General features: G+C 35.1%; 1 protein-coding gene across 1 annotated transcript in view; it reads right to left on the bottom strand.

The window, feature by feature from the left end:
• Sema1a (semaphorin 1a) overlaps positions 1–20961 on the bottom strand; it is a 239342-nt gene extending 218381 nt beyond the window's left edge. Inside the window, exon 1 of the mRNA XM_090111255.1 lies at positions 20788–20961. Within this exon, the coding sequence (XP_089967381.1) occupies positions 20788–20881 (94 nt within the window). The 5' untranslated portion in view covers positions 20882–20961. The remainder of the gene's footprint in view (positions 1–20787) is intronic.
• Positions 20962–21278: the final 317 nt, after the last annotated feature.

Raw genomic sequence — 21278 nt, 5'->3', positions numbered from 1 at the left:
CACGAAAATCGCCATGCCATACTTTTCGGACGATTCCAAATGGTCGCCATACCGCCGAAAATCTGCAAAAAATTTTTATTTCGCCAAACTTTTTGTAACAGTATTGCATTTGGATTTTTGGAGAGTATTTGATAAAATGTGACCATTATTATATTTGCCATACTTCTAGTAGGGGGAAAAAGTGCTGTCATACTTGAAAACTTAATTTATTATTAATTTATATAAGTGAAGATTTCCAACACATAGATCTTTGAAATTTTGTATTTATATTTGTTGATCCTCAAACTTACAGGAAAAATAAGTGCCATACTGTTACAAATCGTTTGACTTTCGCTATTTTCCGACGAGTTCGACTAACGCCCACGCGACTAAGCCGCCGGTACCAGCGTTCACGCCATCGTTTTTCTTTTTTTCATTGCGTACTAAGACCCCTGTAGAACCGCCATCCTGTTACAAATGACTCGAAATTTTGTGTCAGTATCTCCCGGTCTATATTTATCAAAATCTTGTCTGTCATTTGATTTAAACTTTTAATATTATTAGCTATTAATAAAGGAACTTTTAACTTAATCATGGACGCATTTATTGATTTACAATAAAATGTTAATTTGAAGGGATGTAACTACATTCAGCTTTAAATTCCACTACGTTTACGTGCAGATAGTAGTGTGATCGGTAAAGTTTATATCGATGCCATAAACAATCGAGTGAACTGGGGTGAAGTGGAATATTTAGTATTTCATGTCAAATTACGTCAGTCAAGAGATTGACAGTGAGCTGACTCCCGGACGGAGGAAAATCTCGTGAGGACGCAAACTATCGACTTTATTCGTCCAAACCGATATGTGTATAACATTATTTAAATGTCTGCGTTTGAACTGCTATGGAACCTAGATTTTTATGTCCTTGTTGAGTCAAGTTTTGTCAAATGTTATCTACTCTTTGCCGTTGCTTTTTATTTAAAAGCAAAAAAAACATTACAAAGGATAAGATCAAAGGTAAAGTGTGTATCTTACAAGAATGATAAAAGAATTCCACGAGAATCTTAACCTTTAGTCATTTGGGTACATGTCTGTCTTTCAAAGTTTGAAAAAGGCCTAGAAATTGAAAGTACAGCAACGTAGGTAGGTATGTCGAATAAGTCTGTAGAAGTAAAAAATTATGAGCCCTTTGTGTTTAGTTTTCTACGTTATACTATTAAACTATTAAACTAATTTCTTTCGCAAACTGCACTTTATTTTTATTATTCTTATTACGTGCTTGACGTAATAAGAAACAGTTGCACACCATTCGAAGCCATGACGTAGTATGGCGTTTCCTCTTACGAGTGACTCATTCATTACCGTTTCTAGGTTCACATCCAGAAAATAATATCATTTCGTGCCTCTTAAATAGATTATCCATGATTCATCAGCAAAATATTTACTGTAATCATCACATATTTATCAATCATCTATGTCTCTTGTAGAGCAAAAGGTTTAAATTGGTTTCCTTATCCACTTTCTTTGACGAAATAGTAGCAACTTCCTGACTTTAGAACATCGGTTATTCTTAGCAAAAAAATCAGGCAAAAGACAAATATTTTTCTTCACCGCAATTATAATCAAGAAGAGGTTCTTTTATTAAACTTTAGGAGCCCGTTACACTGAACTATGCAAGTTTAAACAACGTAGGCGAGGAGCTAACGCGGTTATATCGTAAATAGACTAGAACTTACACTCACCGACAATTAAGTTAAACTCGCTTAACTAACAAACGAGCCCGCTAAGTGCTAACTCGGTATCAATAAATCACTTTGTATTAAACATGCTGGGAATCGTAACTGCTCTGTAATTTTATGACGTCTTATGACATTCATAAGGCTGCTTGTGGCAGGTAAATGTATAATTTAGAATTATATTTACAGAATTTTTCTGCTCACATTCCTTATATAGGTACCTATGCTATTATATTCCATGACAGATAAGGCATATAATTCGTTCCTGTCAAAAACTTAATTAAGCAATTTGAATACAAAGCACGAATTAAAAAAACATAGAATGAATATTCAAGCATGGAGTGAAGGAGCAATGTACATGCGGGTCACCATAGTATTGTGTTTCAAGAATAATTATGTTTATTTACATTCCGTTTCGTTTTATTATAATTTATTAAAATTCAGGGACGATACTAATATTCCAGCTTTATAATTCACATAAAACAATGTTTATACGAAAAAGTTCAGACAAAGAAACTCATAAATTATGGATAAATTTAACAGTACATTTACGTATATTTACATTTGGCAATTTAAGTACTTTCTAGCTAGTTACTTTATAATATGTATTTAATGAGCTCCTTGTCATGGTTCGTATATCATTTGCATATTTTTATTCAGCCAGCTCTTATACTGCGCCTTTCTTTGTAGTGGTTTCGGGTTTCGTACTTAATATTCAAATTAAGGATCTAATATATTATTACGTACAATATAAGCTGGTGAAGCACATTTTATTTCAATTATTGCTTTTGTTGGCAAAAAGTTGACTTGAAATTCACCAACACAAGGCCTTCTGAATAGTATCTCATGTTTTGTTTTTAGTAACGAATCTAATACTTAAATGTTATCAAAGTCAAACCCATATATATCATGACATAATTGATAATTCGCACACTACCATTCAAATATCCGAGCATTCTTACAAGCTGTCACATAAATGGTATACCTTGGATAGCAAACTCTACAGAATTCATTTTTCCGATACGTTCAGCGAAATAGATTACTAGATTTACTGCATCTAAGAATGACGACAATATCTAAAGTGACTTTTCCCTATAAGACGAAGAAAATATAAGATGGGTAGAGGCCGAGGGCTGTGTTTGAACTGGCCAGTGATCAGTCACTGTCAGCGATAGTGAAAATACAACTCGGTATTGCGAGAGATCGTATCTTTAATCGAGTTCAGCTTGAATCGATATGCTCTTAATTTTTTTTTTCTTTCCCCACCAATGGCCAGTGATTTTTCTTACGCAAATAAAATGTTTCATTTATTTTTTCACTATTTTAAAAAGATATAACATACAAAAGTATTTTTTATAAATTTATGCGGTAGACTGAGGTCAGTGGTGGTAGATATGACTTATCCTTTTCAGCTTCAAAATTCGTTATTTATGAAATAGAGCACATATAAAATTCTATTATAAAAAAAATTATGTGCAGGTACAAATTGGAACAAAATTTATTACACACCCATTTTTAGAAAGATTGAACCTGAACCGTGCTAGGCTCTATATCACGTCTTAACTGCCATTTCACTCTTACCTTATTCAAATTTATCAATGAGCCTTACATTTTGTCCGATCAAAACGGCCCAGATCGAAGAGCGGAATTTATTACTTGAGTGAATTCAATTGCATTAAATACGAGATTTATAAGATTCTCTCAGCGTTCTTTCAGTCATTGCTGGTGACCCGTATTATGAGTGAGCTACAATGAATCAGATGATATCTTTGGTGCATTAAAGTATTCTCTGCAATTGAACGTTATTTTATATTATGGTTTTCAGTTAGAATAGTCAGTGGTATTACTGTTGTATTATTATCTTTTAGTCAAGAGCCATCATAGAGTAAAATATACTTGAATTTTAGTAACCAAAACAAAGCTGAAAACTAATATGGTGAAACATTAAATTCAATAATCACAAACTGTCTTTGTGTTTTAATATTTTTAACAGAGAGCATTTAAGCGGTCTAAAACATTTGTGAAAGTTAACAAAAGCAAATGGAGGACAAATGACAAGTGCAGTGAGATAGCAAGCCACAAAGTGCTACGGAGACGATGCGGGCGCCCTTAGTTTTTGCTGCGTGACTTTTTCCTTAGTTCAGTCGCATTTGCATCTTTATACAACGTCGTGAATAAAGATGTTTCCGTTTAGAAGATTTATGCTACTGCAACTGCACACTCTCGCCGATAGCTTCATCTAGATAGCTATTGTGTCATGTGTGCTGTGAAGTTTCTTGGTTTTTATTTTATATGAAACTAGAGGTCCGCCCCGGCTTCGCCCGTGGTACATACTTTGCAATAAAAGGTAGCCTATGTCCTTTCTCGGGTATCAAAATATCTCCATACCAAATTTCATGCAAATTGGTTCAGTAGTTTTAAGGCGTGATTGAGTAACAGACAGACAGACAGAGTTACTTTCGCATTTATAATATTAGTATGGATTAGATAATAATATCAGTTTGTGATTAAATGAAGGTATTATAAATCTATGAAACCTATTGTATGATACTAATTATGTTTTATTGTTACAGTACCAGTGTCGATTGGCGACGATATTTTTAAGGCAAGAAAATAATCGTATAAAATTATATTTTCTTTTAACATGTAATGGCATTGCATGGCAATTGGCATCAATGAATCGGTGCGTAGGCACCCAGAGGTCATAAGTGTGTTTTTTTTCTCAAACAACAATGTGCACTTTATGCTCTACGTCAGCTGAATCATCCATTTATCTAGACATCACAGCGTCGCAATCGTAAAACAATTGTCGTATAATTTATAATCTCATAACCATATATCAAAAAGAACAATGCTATCGCAACCCGGCGTATTCAAACAATACCCCGGTTGAACGGATTATCGGAAATGACTTATCTTTCCTTTCCTCTTTACTATCCACGTAAAACCGATAAAAGCAGATGTTGCAACCATAATCTACGAACTTTGGAAACTATTCTCGAAGTGTTATAATTTCTTTTCCCATTTTGTTTGTGTACTTTGCTGGTCTGATTTAACCTGACTTTCAATTCGGAGTTTCTTCTTGCTCTATGTTACAATCATTCATCAGTTCAATTATCCGATTCAATCTAATTTAATCTTTATTTACATCAATCATGAAGCTATCGTTTTTGGGCTGCCTTTATTCGAATTGTGATTCCGAAAGGCGTTAACACGAACAATAGTATCGACTTCGATCAAGTCGAACCTGGATCAATCTTCTGTACAACATTAATTGAAGTTTTATTGTATTATACAATATCTGCTTATTGTATCTACGCTAACCGAGGTCAGTTTTGAATGATATTCAAAATAGTTAAAACAGGTTGGCTCGAATATTATTATTATGAAACTGGCAAAAGGTGTGCTTTCCTGAACGCAATTTTATGAAAAATGTCTCAGACAAGCGCTACACGAGCGCCAACCCTCTGTTATAGCATTTGTTTCAAGGAATTCTTTACACGATTCAAACGACATGAACGAGATACCACAAAAGTGTTTACAATGCGATTTACAAGGCTTCATCACGCAATTCAATTAAAAACTTCGCTTAAATGATGTATTGATATAGCGTCGGGTAAACTCTTTCTTTGATGTCTGCGGTCGCCATTTGTAACTGGACTCCAAATACATCAACAGATATACAATTGAATGAGACTTGTAGGCATTTGGTCGGTCATTGTAAGCCACGCCTTGACGGAAAAGGTTTCTCGAAGGAACTCTTTTGTATCTGCGATCAATTTGCCGAATGATATCACTCGTTCAAAACTGTGAAAGTTGTATTGTGTATGTATTTTGGGTTTTATTTTGACACATTTTGTGGACAATTGTTGGCGCTATTTTTAGAAAGAAGGGATACAAATATATTGATTCGGGATTGCTAAAACTTCTCTATAAATAATAGTCCATAATATAAATTTTCATCATTTTGTTTAATGTTCATGATATAATGTTGTAATTCTAATAAACTTGCCTTAATACCTTTAACAACTTTAAATTTTCTTGAAAAGTTAAATCAAACTCAAAATTATTTCGAATGTAAAATATCTTCAATAATAAGAATAAAAAATGCGATGCGAAAAAACGCATTCTTATCATAATTCTATCATTAAATAATAATCAAAGTTGATCATATGCTAGGAAGTGGGAATACATCCGCGGTTTTAATCCGAATGTTTTTTAAACGCTCAAGACAAGTACTTAGAAACGCTACAGAGAATCTCTTAACGACATAAGACGATAAATCGTTCATTTCCTACGCCGAATCCCATAATCCGATTATGTTATGTATTTTGCAAGATTCCAGAAAAAATTTATAAAGCAAAACCGTCAGACTATGGCGGATATTTGCAAAAGCGGCGGTTACTCTCAACACAGGCTGTAAACATACGGTAACTAGTTTGTTTACCTTACGTACAGGGCAACCAAATCGGAATTTTGATAGATTTCATAAAGCCGATACCAAGCTTGTTAGAGCCGTACTGAGTGGCTCTTACTTATTTGAAGAAATTTGAACAATGTTTTATGAAAGGAGGTTTAACGGATAATCCGTTAAATTTCCGTAATTTGTAAATGTACATTTTTCTCACTTGACAGACATGTTCCGTACAAGAAGTGATAATAATGATGATGTCAATTACCTATTTTTGATTATTTATATAACTTGAGTACATAGTCAAATACTCTGAAAAGCGAATACCAATTAGCATATTCTTTAATTGCTTATTTTCACGTTTTGTCCGCCTGAATTGAGTAGATTTTGAGTTTTATGAGACTCGCGCTCTAACTATTGCACCGCCGCGGCCGAGCCGATATGAATTTTAATGGTACCAATTTTTTCAAAAACATAAACAAATTCTTCTTAGGGCCGATTTTTCAATCCTTGGTTAAAATTTATCCGTCCAATAAAGTATTACACGAACATTTTAAAATGTCACCTGTAAACTGTCAAATACGGATAATTAGAATACATTTTTGAAATGGTAGTTTAATACGTTATTCGATGAATAAGTTTTAACGAAGGATTGAAAAATCAGCCCTTAATTAAATATTCCAGTGAATTCCGCTTAGACTTTTGTTTATTTTGAGTTTAAAATCTCTTTTCACAAAAAAACGAACGCTGTAGAATCAATTGTTATTAAATTAAGCTTTTCACACAAAAAGCCTGCGCTGAGGCCCAGACTTACACTGTTGGATTAAAAATAAAAAAGCGTCGTGGCCGTTCGTATTCCCCACCAGTATGTCCCGGCGAGGGGGTAATCATCGGAGCGTGCACAGCACCCGTCTGCCATCCCTCTGTTTACCCGATCCACAATAACTCCATTGTATGACTAACTTTTCACATTGTAAGGGTTGCTAAGAAGCTACGAAACGCTCCAACCCACTATTTACTATCTAGACCGATCACGTATCTAACCTGAATACTTTCAAAGTGCACGGTAGAAAGCGCAACGCCTAACCCTATTAGGCTCAATGCTGAACAATCAAAGCTATCAACGCGATCCATTAGATATTTCAAATAAGGCTAACTGAGCGAAATTATAACTGTATGCACGGATCAGACAACCACGCCCCGTTGGCAACAATACGAAAAACCACACAGGGTATTTAGATGTTTAGCGCAACGGAATACGGGCTACTTTAGCGTAATCCAATGGGTTTACATTTAGTTCTGTATTGTGTGTAAAGTTTGCCTCGCGTAGAAATACTTGATAGGGATCAAGCACATCGATGAGATATTTAACTGATATAAATATTAAGGTGGAGTAGAGACTGTCCGATTCTCGATGCGTTGAAAGTTAGTTTAACCACAAACAGCTCTCTGTCAGTTCCTCGAAGTCAGGAAACACTGTGTGATAGCCCTGTGTCAGTCTTTATATTAGCAAAGCTATAGAGATAAGCTAAATGTACGATATCTCATCAGTACTTTCAATGATTTGCATTCATTAGCATTGATTGGATATTATCAATGCAGTAGTGACTTCGTATACTATTTTGTATTATTTTTGGCAATATTTTTATTAATATATGACCTAGTTTCAAATTATATTAATAACAATTAAGTTAAAAATTATTATCTCATTCCCAAAATTACATATTACAATAGGCCAAATTTTATTCTAGCTAAAAGTGTAAACTTTAGCATTCAATCCACACAAGCAACTACTTCAGTCTGAAAGAATCACACACACGTACGAACTTTGTATTTGTAATAGCAGTGCGATAATAAGCAGACGGTCACAAAAAGTACATAAAGCGTTTGACTCAATAGCAATTTACTCGCAGTTTTTTATTACTTTTCAATTACAGAAAGTACAGAATGGAACTGTTATTGGAAATTCAACTCGCAATCGAAAAGGGACTTCTTAAACAATGTTCTCATCTCTTAACTCTTTGATCGAAACTTTCATGAAAGGGAATGATTGATAAGTTCATCGAGCGATCGAATGAATAAGAGATCTACTAATAATAACATTGTCAAAGTCCATTGTCCGCCAGGTTGACCCAATTACGGTCTGCGAACACCACATTGGAGCGAAATTGTTCGATCTATCTACGGAAATTAAATTTTCTGAATACCCGTTCGTTCGATTCTATAGAAAGCAAAAGTGTACCACGACCATTTAAATTAGATCCCTTACATTATTCAGTGTCATCACTCTGTAAGGATTAGGGTTCTTTATGTAACGCGAGCGGAGTATTATTTACGGATTCGTTTAAATTTTCTTCGCGAAGACAGTCTTAGCGTGACAGAAGAAATTGATACAACCATGTGAACGGTGGACATTTTATTAATAGACTACAGGCCCATGTTGAAAAAATTATGGGTCATTTGACCCACCACCTGACCTATCTAGAATGATATAAGAGCATAAAATAATAAGATTCAGCACTATGACGTCACTTGTAAGCTGTCCACCTCAGTGCAGATGAGAATTCGAAGGTTCAGGTAGAGATTTTCTCCCCTTGTCTCCATGATTTTTGTACGGCGTTGCGGAATAATGGCTTAAAAGCAGTATAGAAATAGTATGACACAGATGCCGTACAAAAATGGTGGTCCACAAAGTCGGAATTTATTTTTATTTTTCGACAGTTGCCGGGGTAAATTTGGTCATTTGATTTTGTACGGCATCTGTGTCATACTACATATTTCTATACTACTTTTAATCAATTATTCCGCAACGCCGTACAAAAATCATGGAGACAAGGGGAGAAAATCGCTACCTGAACCTTCGAATTCTCATCTGCACTCAGGTGGACAGCTTACAAGTGACGTCATAGTGCTGAATCTTATTATTTTATGCTCTTATATCATTCTAGATAGGTCAGGTGGTGGGTCAAATGACCCATAATTTTTTCAACACGGGCCTGTAGTCTATAAGTGTTATGGTTCACCGCATGTTTGTTTCACAGTGGTTGACGGCGTGAGCGTAGAGCCTGTATTCCTGGGTTCGATGTCCGATGGAAAATAACAAATAATAACTACTTGACCTTATCTTAAAAAGAGAGTTTAGTTTACATTTTATATGCTTATGTTACGTTTATGTCGATTGTATGTAGGTTTTTACTCGTTTATGTAAGGCATTGAACATAATATAACCATCGTTCTATTATCGGCGGAAAATCTTCAAATTCATGTAAACCCACAAGACATTGTGTATTTGACGTTTAAGCTGGTATCATTTGTTATTCGCAGACCAAAGAATGATCAGCCCACAATCGCTTGAGGTACGATATCGATCCCACCGTTGTGATATTTTTAACCCTGACGAAGCATTTCTTTCGGAAAACGTTTCAAGTCTTTGTGATCCTGATATCCAAAGTGATAGGGAGTAAATCTCGAGAAATTAATATATCTACGGGCTATTATTGAATTTGGAATTTCCTTTCATCACTTTTTCCTTGATACGTCTTGTCTGAAAAATGATACCCTACTACACAGTTTAGTTATTATTTATACACAATAGGTACATGTTCTATGATATACTGATGATGATAAAAAAAACGTAGACGCATTACAATATACAAAAAAAACTGTATGAAATAAATCAAAGAAAAACGCATGCTATTTTCTAAGTCAAAGACCCCTCGGGTCGCAATAGGTATGATTAGTGGAGCTAAGTGCAAGTGCAATTGTCCTGTTGCTGTACAAACAATGCGGGAGCCAATCAAACGGCCGGATGGCAGTAATTAAGATCTTCACAAGTCATTTGTGGCCTGCAAATATACTCACACGCTTGGGGTTATAATTAAAACAATAAAGTTTATGCTTGCGTATATTTCAGTTGAAATAAACGTTGTCTGTTTAACACGATTGTATCCAGTAGATGATATGGCGCTTTTTCTACGAACAAAAAGAAACAAAAGAATTATTTACACTTAATATTCAATGAATCGGTACGGAAATTAAAAATAACTTATCTCCGTATATTGATAAAATAGTCAAATAAAATCCAACGCTTTTAAATCACTCGGCATAACCTACATTATTAAACTACATATAACTAAACCTTTGATTTAAAATCATAAATAAAAACGAACCAGTAAACAATGCAGGTCTGCAAAAGAATAAACGCAAAGCAGAAGGGAGTTAATTAATAAATTCTTGTAACAAAGATAAAAAATATCCAATATCAAGTAAGTATAGATAACATACAAACATTCTTATTAAACCTTATTAGCTTCTTTGATATTGGAAAAGATACTCGATATCATTTAATTATGAACTCGGTCTTAAGTACACTTTTTTATATAATTCATACTCGCCCACGTACAATATGTATTGATATACTAGCTGTGCTCCGCGGTTTCACCCGCATTGCTCCGCTCCTGTTGGTCATAGCGTGATGATATATAGCCTATAGCCTTCCTCGATAAATGGGCTATCTAACACCGAAATAATTTTTCAAATCGGACTAGTAGTTCCTGAGATTAGCGCGTTCAAACAAACAAACAAACTCTTCAGCTTCATATTGTTAGTATAGATTTAGAAACCAAACTGAAATTTCCATTCGTAGAGGTTTCGCAAATAAATTGAACAGAATAGCTACGTAATTATCGATTCCGAAAACCTTCAGAGGTTTGAAACTTGTTTGAAAGTTTTTGGCAAACTTTGAAATTTATCTAGCCTGTATATTTGGTTCAACTTTGTAACCGCCAGCACGATACGCTGCCTACACGAAACCAAATAAAACCGCTTGGGGCTTTGCATTGATCCGCTGAATATGAACATTTTTTACATTACACAAGAATATCTCGTTATCTTGCAGCTTTAGTATTGTTTACACATTCCACGTAGTTTTAAAGAACACTACGACATTATTTCCAAAAATTTTGACACAAGCAAAATCCAAACCAATTTTTGAAACGAAGGCTCCTTAAAAAATTAAATTGAAAGTGACATAAGCAAAATTGTAAAAATATTAGCAAAATTGATAGTTGCAAAATAAAATAAAAATTCATAAATACCTCTACTTAAAAACTCTATTTGACTTTAGTTCCCGTCATGCCATTTTAATATCTTAGCAAGTTTATAAAATGCTTTTAATAGCCCGATAGACATAAAACTCCCGTCAAGACACATTAAAATATGTCGCAGTGCGCTGCAAAAAAATTAATCCCGCTCGAAATGACGTACTCTTATAGCAACACCACGTCCCGACGAAAAAATATGAAAGAAATGAGCGAGCGAGCTCCTAGTTTTATTAAACGTTTTTCCATCGCCAACCATCATGTGCCAAACAGCTGCTGCATACGGTTTTTTACCAACTTGAACTTTTGACCTCGCTCCGCGATCATTCATGTGGGAATCACTTTTTATACGGAACCCATAGAGCAATTTTAAAACTTAATGACTAGAGCAAACGACCCAGATTCGCTCGCACGGCTGTTAAGTTATTTCAAGTGGGTGCTGCGCTTGTAGTTATAAATTAATTGGTTGGAGTTTTTTGGGAATTAAACTATATTGGTGTGCAACGGAAATAACAGTTTTGACACGCTGCCAAAATAATAAAATGCAAAAAATTTCCTCTTCAATTTCATTGTATGTAAGCCCTATTGAACATTTTCATATGCATGCTTTTCGCAAAAAAAGCCAGTCAAGTGTGAGTTCCACTTGCTCATCGAGGGTTCCGTCCATCTGAAGCTCTCTGAGGTTAGGATATTCACTTGTTTTCGAGAAAATTATGGACGAGCCTAAGTAAAGAGAATAAATTCATAATAGAGAGTTTCGCAAAAGTTGCTTCCACTTATCCCAAAACAAGCGAATATCTTATGTACCTACTATAACAGTAAAAACTTCTGATTTAAATATTTACTAACGTTTAAGCTTTGAACATTATTGTGCACAAATGGCTTGACTAAGTTAAAGCTTCATGAAGTCTAAGTAAGCTACAGTGTTGAAATTTTTATTTCCAAGAAAGTTTGGCTATATCACATAAACGTAATACCAGTTTTTAGCTGCCTTTACGAATGACATTCACATAAATAAATCATTCGATGAGAAAAATTTCAGACAACTCCATGCCCCAACGTAGTTAATTCAGACGTAAACAATAAAACAGTATGATATTATTACGGGAATTCATAATAAAGGCTATTATCGCGCAACCGTACTATAGTAAGACCCCATGGGGCCGAAACCGTTCCTAAGCAATTACGTATGACATATCGTAAAAAGTAATATATTTTTCTATAAGATACATAAACATTAATAAAAATATTTTCTTGTTTAGCTCTGATTTATAACTTATTTGTCGTTAACTAAATGAAATGCTCCATTGAATTAAATAATAGTTCATTTTAACGATTTCTTTAGGCTTTTATATTTCAAGTTAATACATTTAGATAATCATAAATTTGTTTCATTTACTTTAAAGTTATGACACTATATTTCTCTTTCAGTATCGTGAATATAAAATGTTATCTATACTTATAATAAATCTGTAGAGAGGCCAATTCTGTACATGAAATATATTTAAAAATAAACTATGAAGGGGTGATAAGGGATCGCTACTGATGCCAAAAATGCAATCAGTAAAATTTTTGTCTGTCTGTCTGTCTGTCTGTCTGTCTGTATATTCGTTATAGAAACAAAAACTACACGACGGATTTTAACCAAATTTGGCACAATTATTCTTCATACTCCTGGGCAGGTTATAGTAAAAGAATCATGTAAATCGGTGTAGAAACACCAAAGTTATACATGAAATACGCTATAAGTCATCGCGCGAGAATACAGAATCATGCCATAAGGATTATTTTTGTGTATCAGTTGCCGCGTTCGACGCGCTTCGCGGCGGGAGCTATAAAAAGGCGGCGGGTCTGCAGTCTGCACCCGTTTCGCGTTGTCACGGCATCACGTGTGAACGGCTGAACCGATTTCGAGAATTCTTTTCTATTATATTCATTGAAGTACGAGGATGGTTCTTATGTAGAGAAAACGTAAATATGTACCACGGGCGAAGCCGGGGCGGACCGCTAGTAGGAAATAAATATAAAACTATCACTACCAAACCACTACATAAACCCTTAACGCCGTTCGAATTAATCCAATTTTACATTTTGCCCGTATAATAATTATGTAGTCATAAATAGTATAGACAAACGTCAAAGTTTTCATAATACGGATGCCATTAACCTATCGTTATCTTAGACACGCTGTAACATCGGCAACTTGCGAACTCCGAACTAATCCAATGTCACCGAAGTAAGTAAGCGTAAGTCGAGTTTGCAGCGGAAACTTTGCTAAACCAATGAACTCTTAAGGGCTCATTAATTATTGCAGGAAATTATATTTATAAATTACTTTAGGAAATGTGAATATGTTTTGCTGTTGAATTGATATTGGAAATAAGGTGTTGTTGTTTATTTGTTTCGTTCAATATTTAAAAAGCGTTAAAAGAAGTATTGTATGGTTAGATCATCCTATGATGACCGAATGATGATGATAAAGGTGTCCTAATATTTTTTGGATTAATAAATTTACATATTTAGATTTATAGTAGAAAAATACTATGCAAACAAAAATACAATAAAATCCAAAATTCACAGACTATAGCGCCAATACAAGTAATCTAGTATGCTAAAAAAATAGAGCCGCTTAAACGACTACAGTTTATAAAAATAGATGCAAATAAAACAGCTCTAACCTAAACAAAGGCAAACAAAAACAATTCATATTATTCCAACCCTTAGTCCATAATGTAATTTGTGGGCTCAGCAAATGGAATTCAGGACAGTTTTTTTCAGAGAAGCGTTTTAAATGAAAGATGCATTTAGCGCCGTCTTTTTCTTTGAACTGATTTCTATTTCTGAAAGGGATACGGTTGCTTCAATTATTCCTGTCTAAGCTATCGATCGGTGCACTGCTAAACATCTGCATTGAATGTTTTAGTAGCGACTATCGCATTCCTTGTGGATTTTTTTTCTTAATCCATTTATTCGTCTATCCATGATGACGAGTACTGAATGCATTGGTCGCTGTTATCAATTAGTTTGGAATAAATATCGTTAGGTTCCTAAGTTCTAAAATTTAATTAGGTCTAGCAACTTTCCCATGGGTTTTAAAACGTAGATTAATATAAAAATAAATAACGATGTTATGCCTGCATCTTGGATTGTGTGATGATTTATTCTATAACCCTCAAGGGACGTATGTGTGCTTGTAATAGGAAAATGAACTAAAAACGATGATCATCATAACAATCACGAGTATAGTACATATTTATATTGTGTAGATATTTGCCAACGGCAAATGATCAATCACAATTTATACTCCCTATATTTTGCGACAAAAACAGTTCAATAAATAAAACGTAACTATTTAATCACAGTCACGACTGTCAGTTCGAGAATTGAGAAACCCTATTTCAAAAGCGATATTTCATTAAAGATGTGCCGAAAATCAAGTATAAGAGAAAAATCTAAATTATATTTTGATGGAATGTAAATCCTGACGAGTGAGAACGCGCTGATGTGATTTTCCGTGACTGATAATTTTACGGTTCGAATCCTCATTATTTTCTCACAAACGATACCTCCCTTTATCAGCTCAATTATTTGTAAATTATTTGGGGAGAATTTTGTTATTACGTCTGTCGTCTAGAGAGCTTCATTTTGTATTTACGAATTGATAGCAATTGAAGAAATTCTTTAATCCTTTAAACTTATTCTTAAAATTAGTAGGCATAAAAAGCCGCATTTGCAAGAAATTTTCAAATTAAATTAATAGTGAAAAGGAACTTTTTTGTTTTTACACTGTATTCTTACTGTATTTATTACATTCATAATTGAACATGACCATTAAAAGACATAAAATTAAATTCCAAGCTATTCTTAGTTCCTTAACGCTCACCAACTTGCGCTGCAAAACCAACAGGAATTCACATTGAATCAGACGTATTACGTCATGTGTTTAAACTATATGGTATAATTGAAATTTACAATTAAATAATTTAAAACTCATAAAAATTAATCAACACGCCAGCGGTTATTGATCTCGACGTCAAGTTCAAGTGTAGACTGTGAGCGGCCGCACGGCTTGTTTATTTTTAAATCACTAAATATACATCTCTCCTCGACTAATAAACTTCACTGGTATTTACATTCTTTATAATACAATTACAAGAACACTAATTTTATTGTATCATAAACAACAACAAAAAAATTTATACATGATTTTGAGGTACCTAATAACGGAGTTAAATATTGTAGAGACTTTGTTTAAATTGTACAATTTAATAACATAATATATCGAAAAAATAATACAACATACACAAAAGCTTAATTTTAAATATTAATTTCTTAGCTACAATTAGGTACATTGTTTCTAAATTAATAATAAAGTTCCAAATAATAACAATAACGTAATCCAGGACACCCACAATGGTAACACATCAACCATATGACGGCTTAGCAATTAAATCGAATAGAAAAATCCATTGAGAATATGTAGAAAGCACGCGATAGAACGTAAGCTACCCTCGCCAACGGGTATTGTTAACTTTCACATTGTACAAACCACCTGGCTCATTAATGGAACGACGGCTACCAGGTTAAAACGACCTCCCCTACACTTGATGCAAATTTACTTTATAAATACTGTATAAAACACATCAGTGATTTCGTTTCCGTGGTCATAAGAACAGCTGTACTATCAACGTGTCAACAAAAAGTGTGATAAGAAATTTTGTAGAGACTTTATTTTTTCTATTTACCAAGACTAAACCAATATTCGTTTTAGCCTATCCAATTGATATTTTAAAGCGATATCGAGTACCAAATTTGATTTTAAAAATAGACCGAGACAGAAAGACTGCGGTATGTAACCTATAAATCGCTGCGCTGCCTTTGATGCCAACAACATTAGCTAATATTTAAAGATCTCAATAAACTGGTCTAGAAGTGCGTTTCACTTGACTACAAGCCTGCGTCACTGACTGGCCCATTTCTTACGACCCATTGACTCCTACCTATTCATCGGAGTCTTTTCAAATGCAAAGGGTTTTAATGCGACTCGCTGCAAATGGGGGCGTTTGCATATTCCAATACCTTTTTGTCGCAAACTATGCAAGTGAAATAATAATGAAGGTAAAAAGATACGCCTTTGAGAGTCGACCGACAAATTCATATGGAAAAATAATGAATTAGACGTAGGTATAAGTACGCTTTGATTGTAGAAACAATTTTTTACTGCTTATTTGCACAGAGCAATTGGATAATTCTAACGTACACCGGCAATTGATTCGGACAATGAAAACAAAAGATGAGCTTAATGCTTAGTTGGCGAATGTAAACTATTTTGCATTGCACAATAGCAAAGCGTTACAACGAAGTTGCAACACAACGAGAAGTGAATGTAGCTTCCCCTCATAGGACTTATTATGAGCTTCCTTTTTAATCCGGATTTAAAACTGCATAACAATGGACTAGGCACACTTGCCCAGCCATTTTGAAAATGCCTTTCCTCTGTATTATGCGTGGAGGATTCGGCAAATATTTTCGTTTCTAAACCAATGTTTGCCCTGTACTCATATGGAAAGGTTGAATAAAAACACCATTCCCAACTGCTTTTATTTCATCTCCATTCTTCCGCATTTCAGATCTGAATGGAACAGCCGATACCATATTCCATTATATTCGTGTTTGGTTCGAAAAGCAATATCGCCAAAAAATGTAATAGCACGTTCAAGTTATGGCCAATCTTCATAACATATTCGGGAAAGTTATGAGACCTGCCGCGAACTCTCGCAGAGGAAATGCATCGTGGAACAAATGTCATGCACATGCGGTTAACGGTTATTTATGAAATGCAATATCTATTTTGCAGGCGTATTCCCAACTTATCCGATATCTCACAGGCTTGTAATTAACTGTGTTACAGGCAAGCCCATCGTTCTTATTAGTGCAAAAATAACCGACAGGACTGAATATAAGAAAGTTTGGGCGAAGACAGTAACGTTAGGCGTCATACATCCGTCCCTGTCCAACCAAGTGGCGCCTACAATATGTACGTCTCCCTTACTCCTATACCGTACCAGCGCGCTTGCAACGCCGCACGCACGTGCGTAGCCCGCGACGCAAGTCATTCATAACAATCGTTGTCACTCTACAAAAAAAGCTTTATTGCTTTAAATTAAGGTTGATATTCAACGTGCTGATCTTTGTATACAAAACACAAACCATTTTCCACCATATTACGTTACCACTAAGCACGTTTTGTTTTGCCCTATTATCGCATTCCTGTCTTCTAATAGCGATCGCATTGTCGATGAACGCTTGAACTTTTGTCCTTTTTTGATTAGCGGTTATCGTTGCCGGTACGATTTTTATTAATCACAATTGCGACCCACTTTCACAAACATAACGGACTTCCCTCAAAGGTCACATTGCTTGCCCTATCGTTTTGAAGGAATATTAGTACATATTGTAGTCGGCGACGATTTTCATAATTCCTTTCTTTTATACTGTTCTTTTGAGTATAACATCATAAACATAATATTCGTGAGGCAAATGAGTTTATTCCCCCTATCGAGCCATTCCCAAATGTTAATAAATTGTAGTAGAATGTCCAATCATAAACAACATCGCGTCACAGTATTATGCACCCCAACCACATAACAGTTCCCCTGAGTATTGGTTCTGACGAATGACCCAATAAATACGTATAAGCCAAAACGCGACACGTTTTAAACATTCCACAATATAAAAGCATTATCCTGTAAGTAATTTATTTCTTCTTCAGGTAGTAAGTGAACAGTTATTTTATGGGCACACTCAAACGTTCTTATAATCTGAGCAGTTAAATCATAAAGGGGCGTTTGAAACCATAATGCCCCCGTATAAAATATCAAATTGAAGTTTAGATACAGAAAACCCATTACGAGGAGTCCATAAATCTCCTTGTTCTTTTTAAAACACGTGAAGCTACAAAATGATAATATGGTTTACAATAGATTACAGCAGACTTAATTTACAAGAACTTCACTAGTTAACATACTTATATAAATTACTAATTTCGTCTGTCTAGTGTAACCTAGGCTATTTGCAACAGAGAGATACCCAGGTAAATATTGTCCATTTACTAATGAAGACACACAAATTCGTTCAATCGTAAATACAACAAGTTCGTTTGCATTTACTAATTTCTGTACAAAGTTATTTTATATCTGTAGTGTTTTTTTTTTACTAAAAGATTTCATACAGATTCTCTGAATATTTATTTGAACAAGAAAATGAGCAAAATGCGGCACGAAGAAAAATCTATCACTGACCTGACTCAATACTGGTTAATGAGTCATTGACAGGAGAAACTCCCTTTTACCGGTTTGTAGCACACCTACACCAAACCAGTCTAGATAGATGATAGCTCAGCTCAGTTTCTACAGTATCTATGTACTAGCTCTTTCAAGTTTTTATCTTCATACCACTTACATAGACAACTATGACACTTTCTTTTGATAAAACATTTTATAGAGGTACTATGGAAGTTCAGTTGAACTAATTTAAATTGGTGGTTCAAATATACATACAATCTAAGCCGAAAACATATTTCATGAATATTTGATAAGCCGTAGATATTTAATTAAATGAACACGTGGATGGAAAATTGTTTTGTTTCTTATTATTATTTTTTGCAAATAAATTGCAAAGTATTGAAACATTCAGTCAGTTGGAGTGTCCTATAATTTTACATGTTACATTATTACGCAAAAATACTCACTTAAACAATATGCAACGTATAACGAAACGAGCTTTATTTAATATTTATATTGAATCCTGTATCTCCAATTTCCACAGAGGCCTTTGATCGTGTATAAAACCACATCATGTGGGCAGAACCCTCTAGTTTATATTGAGTGATCAAATTGCTGAAGATCATTCGACACTTCACACTTAACATACTTACAACTATAAATAAAACAACAATAAAATATGCTAATGGATTTGATTCATACTTGGGGTATTTTATGGCAATTATTAGAATTGGGTTATTAATATTTATAAATAACGAAGAATACAATCGACGGATATGCGATGGAACTATAGTCTACACGTCTAGACTTATACGTTTTAATTCATATTGTTCCTAATTGGACCTATTAAAGTACCGTACCTACGACATACATTCTTATATAACCGTTCATTCATATTGCTTAAATTTAACGATCCTCCTTTTTTTAAACGACCTCAAATCAAGAGATTCTCAATTCGAGTCATATATTTTATATAAGGGGAGCGAGAGGCACCGAGTGCACTTGACTAAAAGTGTATTTTTTTGATGAAATCTGTTCGTTTAAGTATAATTTTTTAGTACAAACAAAATTTTAAGTTGCTGTATTTTTGTTAGTGCTATACATAAACAGACATGTCGATTAAGTTTATTTCAATATACTTCAATATCCATCTTTGTATTATTATCCCAGTGGGTGGTCTTATTTATCATATTTACGATGCACGAGCTTCCGTGACCGCAATTCAAATACACCATGAATACAAGTACCAAGTCCATTCGAAACTAGAAACCACAAAACGAGCTTACGCTGTTTAAATCGAGCGAGCCATGCTAAAGTTATCACATTGTACAATACACTGTAAAAACATTAAATGCATTCGGTGGAGTTAGCCAAAGTTTAGTTCGGTACGTTAAACCTCGCATGGTCGCCAATCTAAGCGTAACATTGCAAAACGCAGAACAAACTGCTTCGCTTTGTGATCCACTAATGAGAGCCACGTGGCTGTCCCCTGCAATGCAGGCTGCACAATAAAACAATAGAGGCACAGTCCTCCGGCTTTATCATAGGATGAATCGCGTGCCTCTACCGCCGGACTGTGCGAGCTCTATGTCAAGAAATCGCGGAGCTTTTTGATTTATATGAAACAATGCCTTTGCTGGAATGTATCCCGTATTTCTATATATATCTTCTTTATTATTTTTTACAAATTATTATGATTGTGTATACAACAGATTTCAATAAACTTTAACAGATTTATCTAATTTAATACAGAAAGATAATGGTACTTTTCAATGTCAATTAAGTAATTCTTAAAACATTCATTTTACACACCACAACCAAACACATATTCATTTTATAATATGTTTTTAATACTTATGAGATAATTACTCAAAAAACATGACTCTGCTGAGTTTTGTATCTCAAAATAAAGTACTGTGTCGAAAGCTCACGACGCCGACGCTCCAATAAGAACGCGAGTCTATAACCTCTCGCCTCCCAAGATAACCTATAATCTGACGTATCAAACGATCTCTCTTACGAGTAAGCTATAGAGTTTCTTAATTCAATGAATAGATGCACTTAAATAACACTAACAAACTCGAGTGTTTTGATTACATCGACCTAAATAATATAAACAAGAGCTTCGAACGGCGTGTTTGGATGCGCGCTGCGATTGTCGTCAAACAAAACGACGTAAACATCGAACGTTCACTACAACAACTCGATAGTGAGCCCTAAGCTGTCAAAAGCTGTCCGTGTAACATCTGACAACGTGACGGCAGCTTTCGTACTAACCTAGTTGTGCGAAGACCTTAGGGCGGACGTTTTCCTGCCAAGCTGCTGCGGCGGAGGCGAGCAGAGCCGCCAGGAGGGCACAGTGCACGAGCATGGCACTAGTCACAAGCCGACATCACTTGAAAAGCACTCGCGGCACGTTTGGGCGCTGTGAAAGCGGACGGGGCGCGCGATGGCCGGCGGCTGACTGACGGCCGAGGCAGGGTATGAGGGGGCGCATGCGCTCCCGGCGCCCCGCGGTCTCGCATGCGTCGTGGCGGAGTGCGGACCTCGCACGTGACGCAGCCCCTCACCCCAACGCACCCTCGACCCTGCGACGTCATAATCGCGTTAAAAAATTGCATATCCTAATGAACGCTAAACCTGCAATTAAACTCGAATGCCCCCCGCCGAGCCTTTGTTTATACTTTTCGGTATTTAAAAATTCGTTAGCGCAGAGGGCGCCACGAGATCGCAATTACATTGACTAACAACGGGATGTAGAGTTCGAT

The sequence above is a fragment of the Colias eurytheme genome, chromosome 16, assembly GCF_061535395.1.
Source record: "Colias eurytheme isolate Ceu_HAF_F1 chromosome 16, ilColEury1 Martin Lab GWU primary, whole genome shotgun sequence".
NCBI lineage: Eukaryota > Metazoa > Arthropoda > Insecta > Lepidoptera > Pieridae > Colias > Colias eurytheme.
The sequence above is the reverse complement of the archived record's forward strand: the minus strand, read 5'-3'. Positions and strand labels throughout refer to the sequence as shown.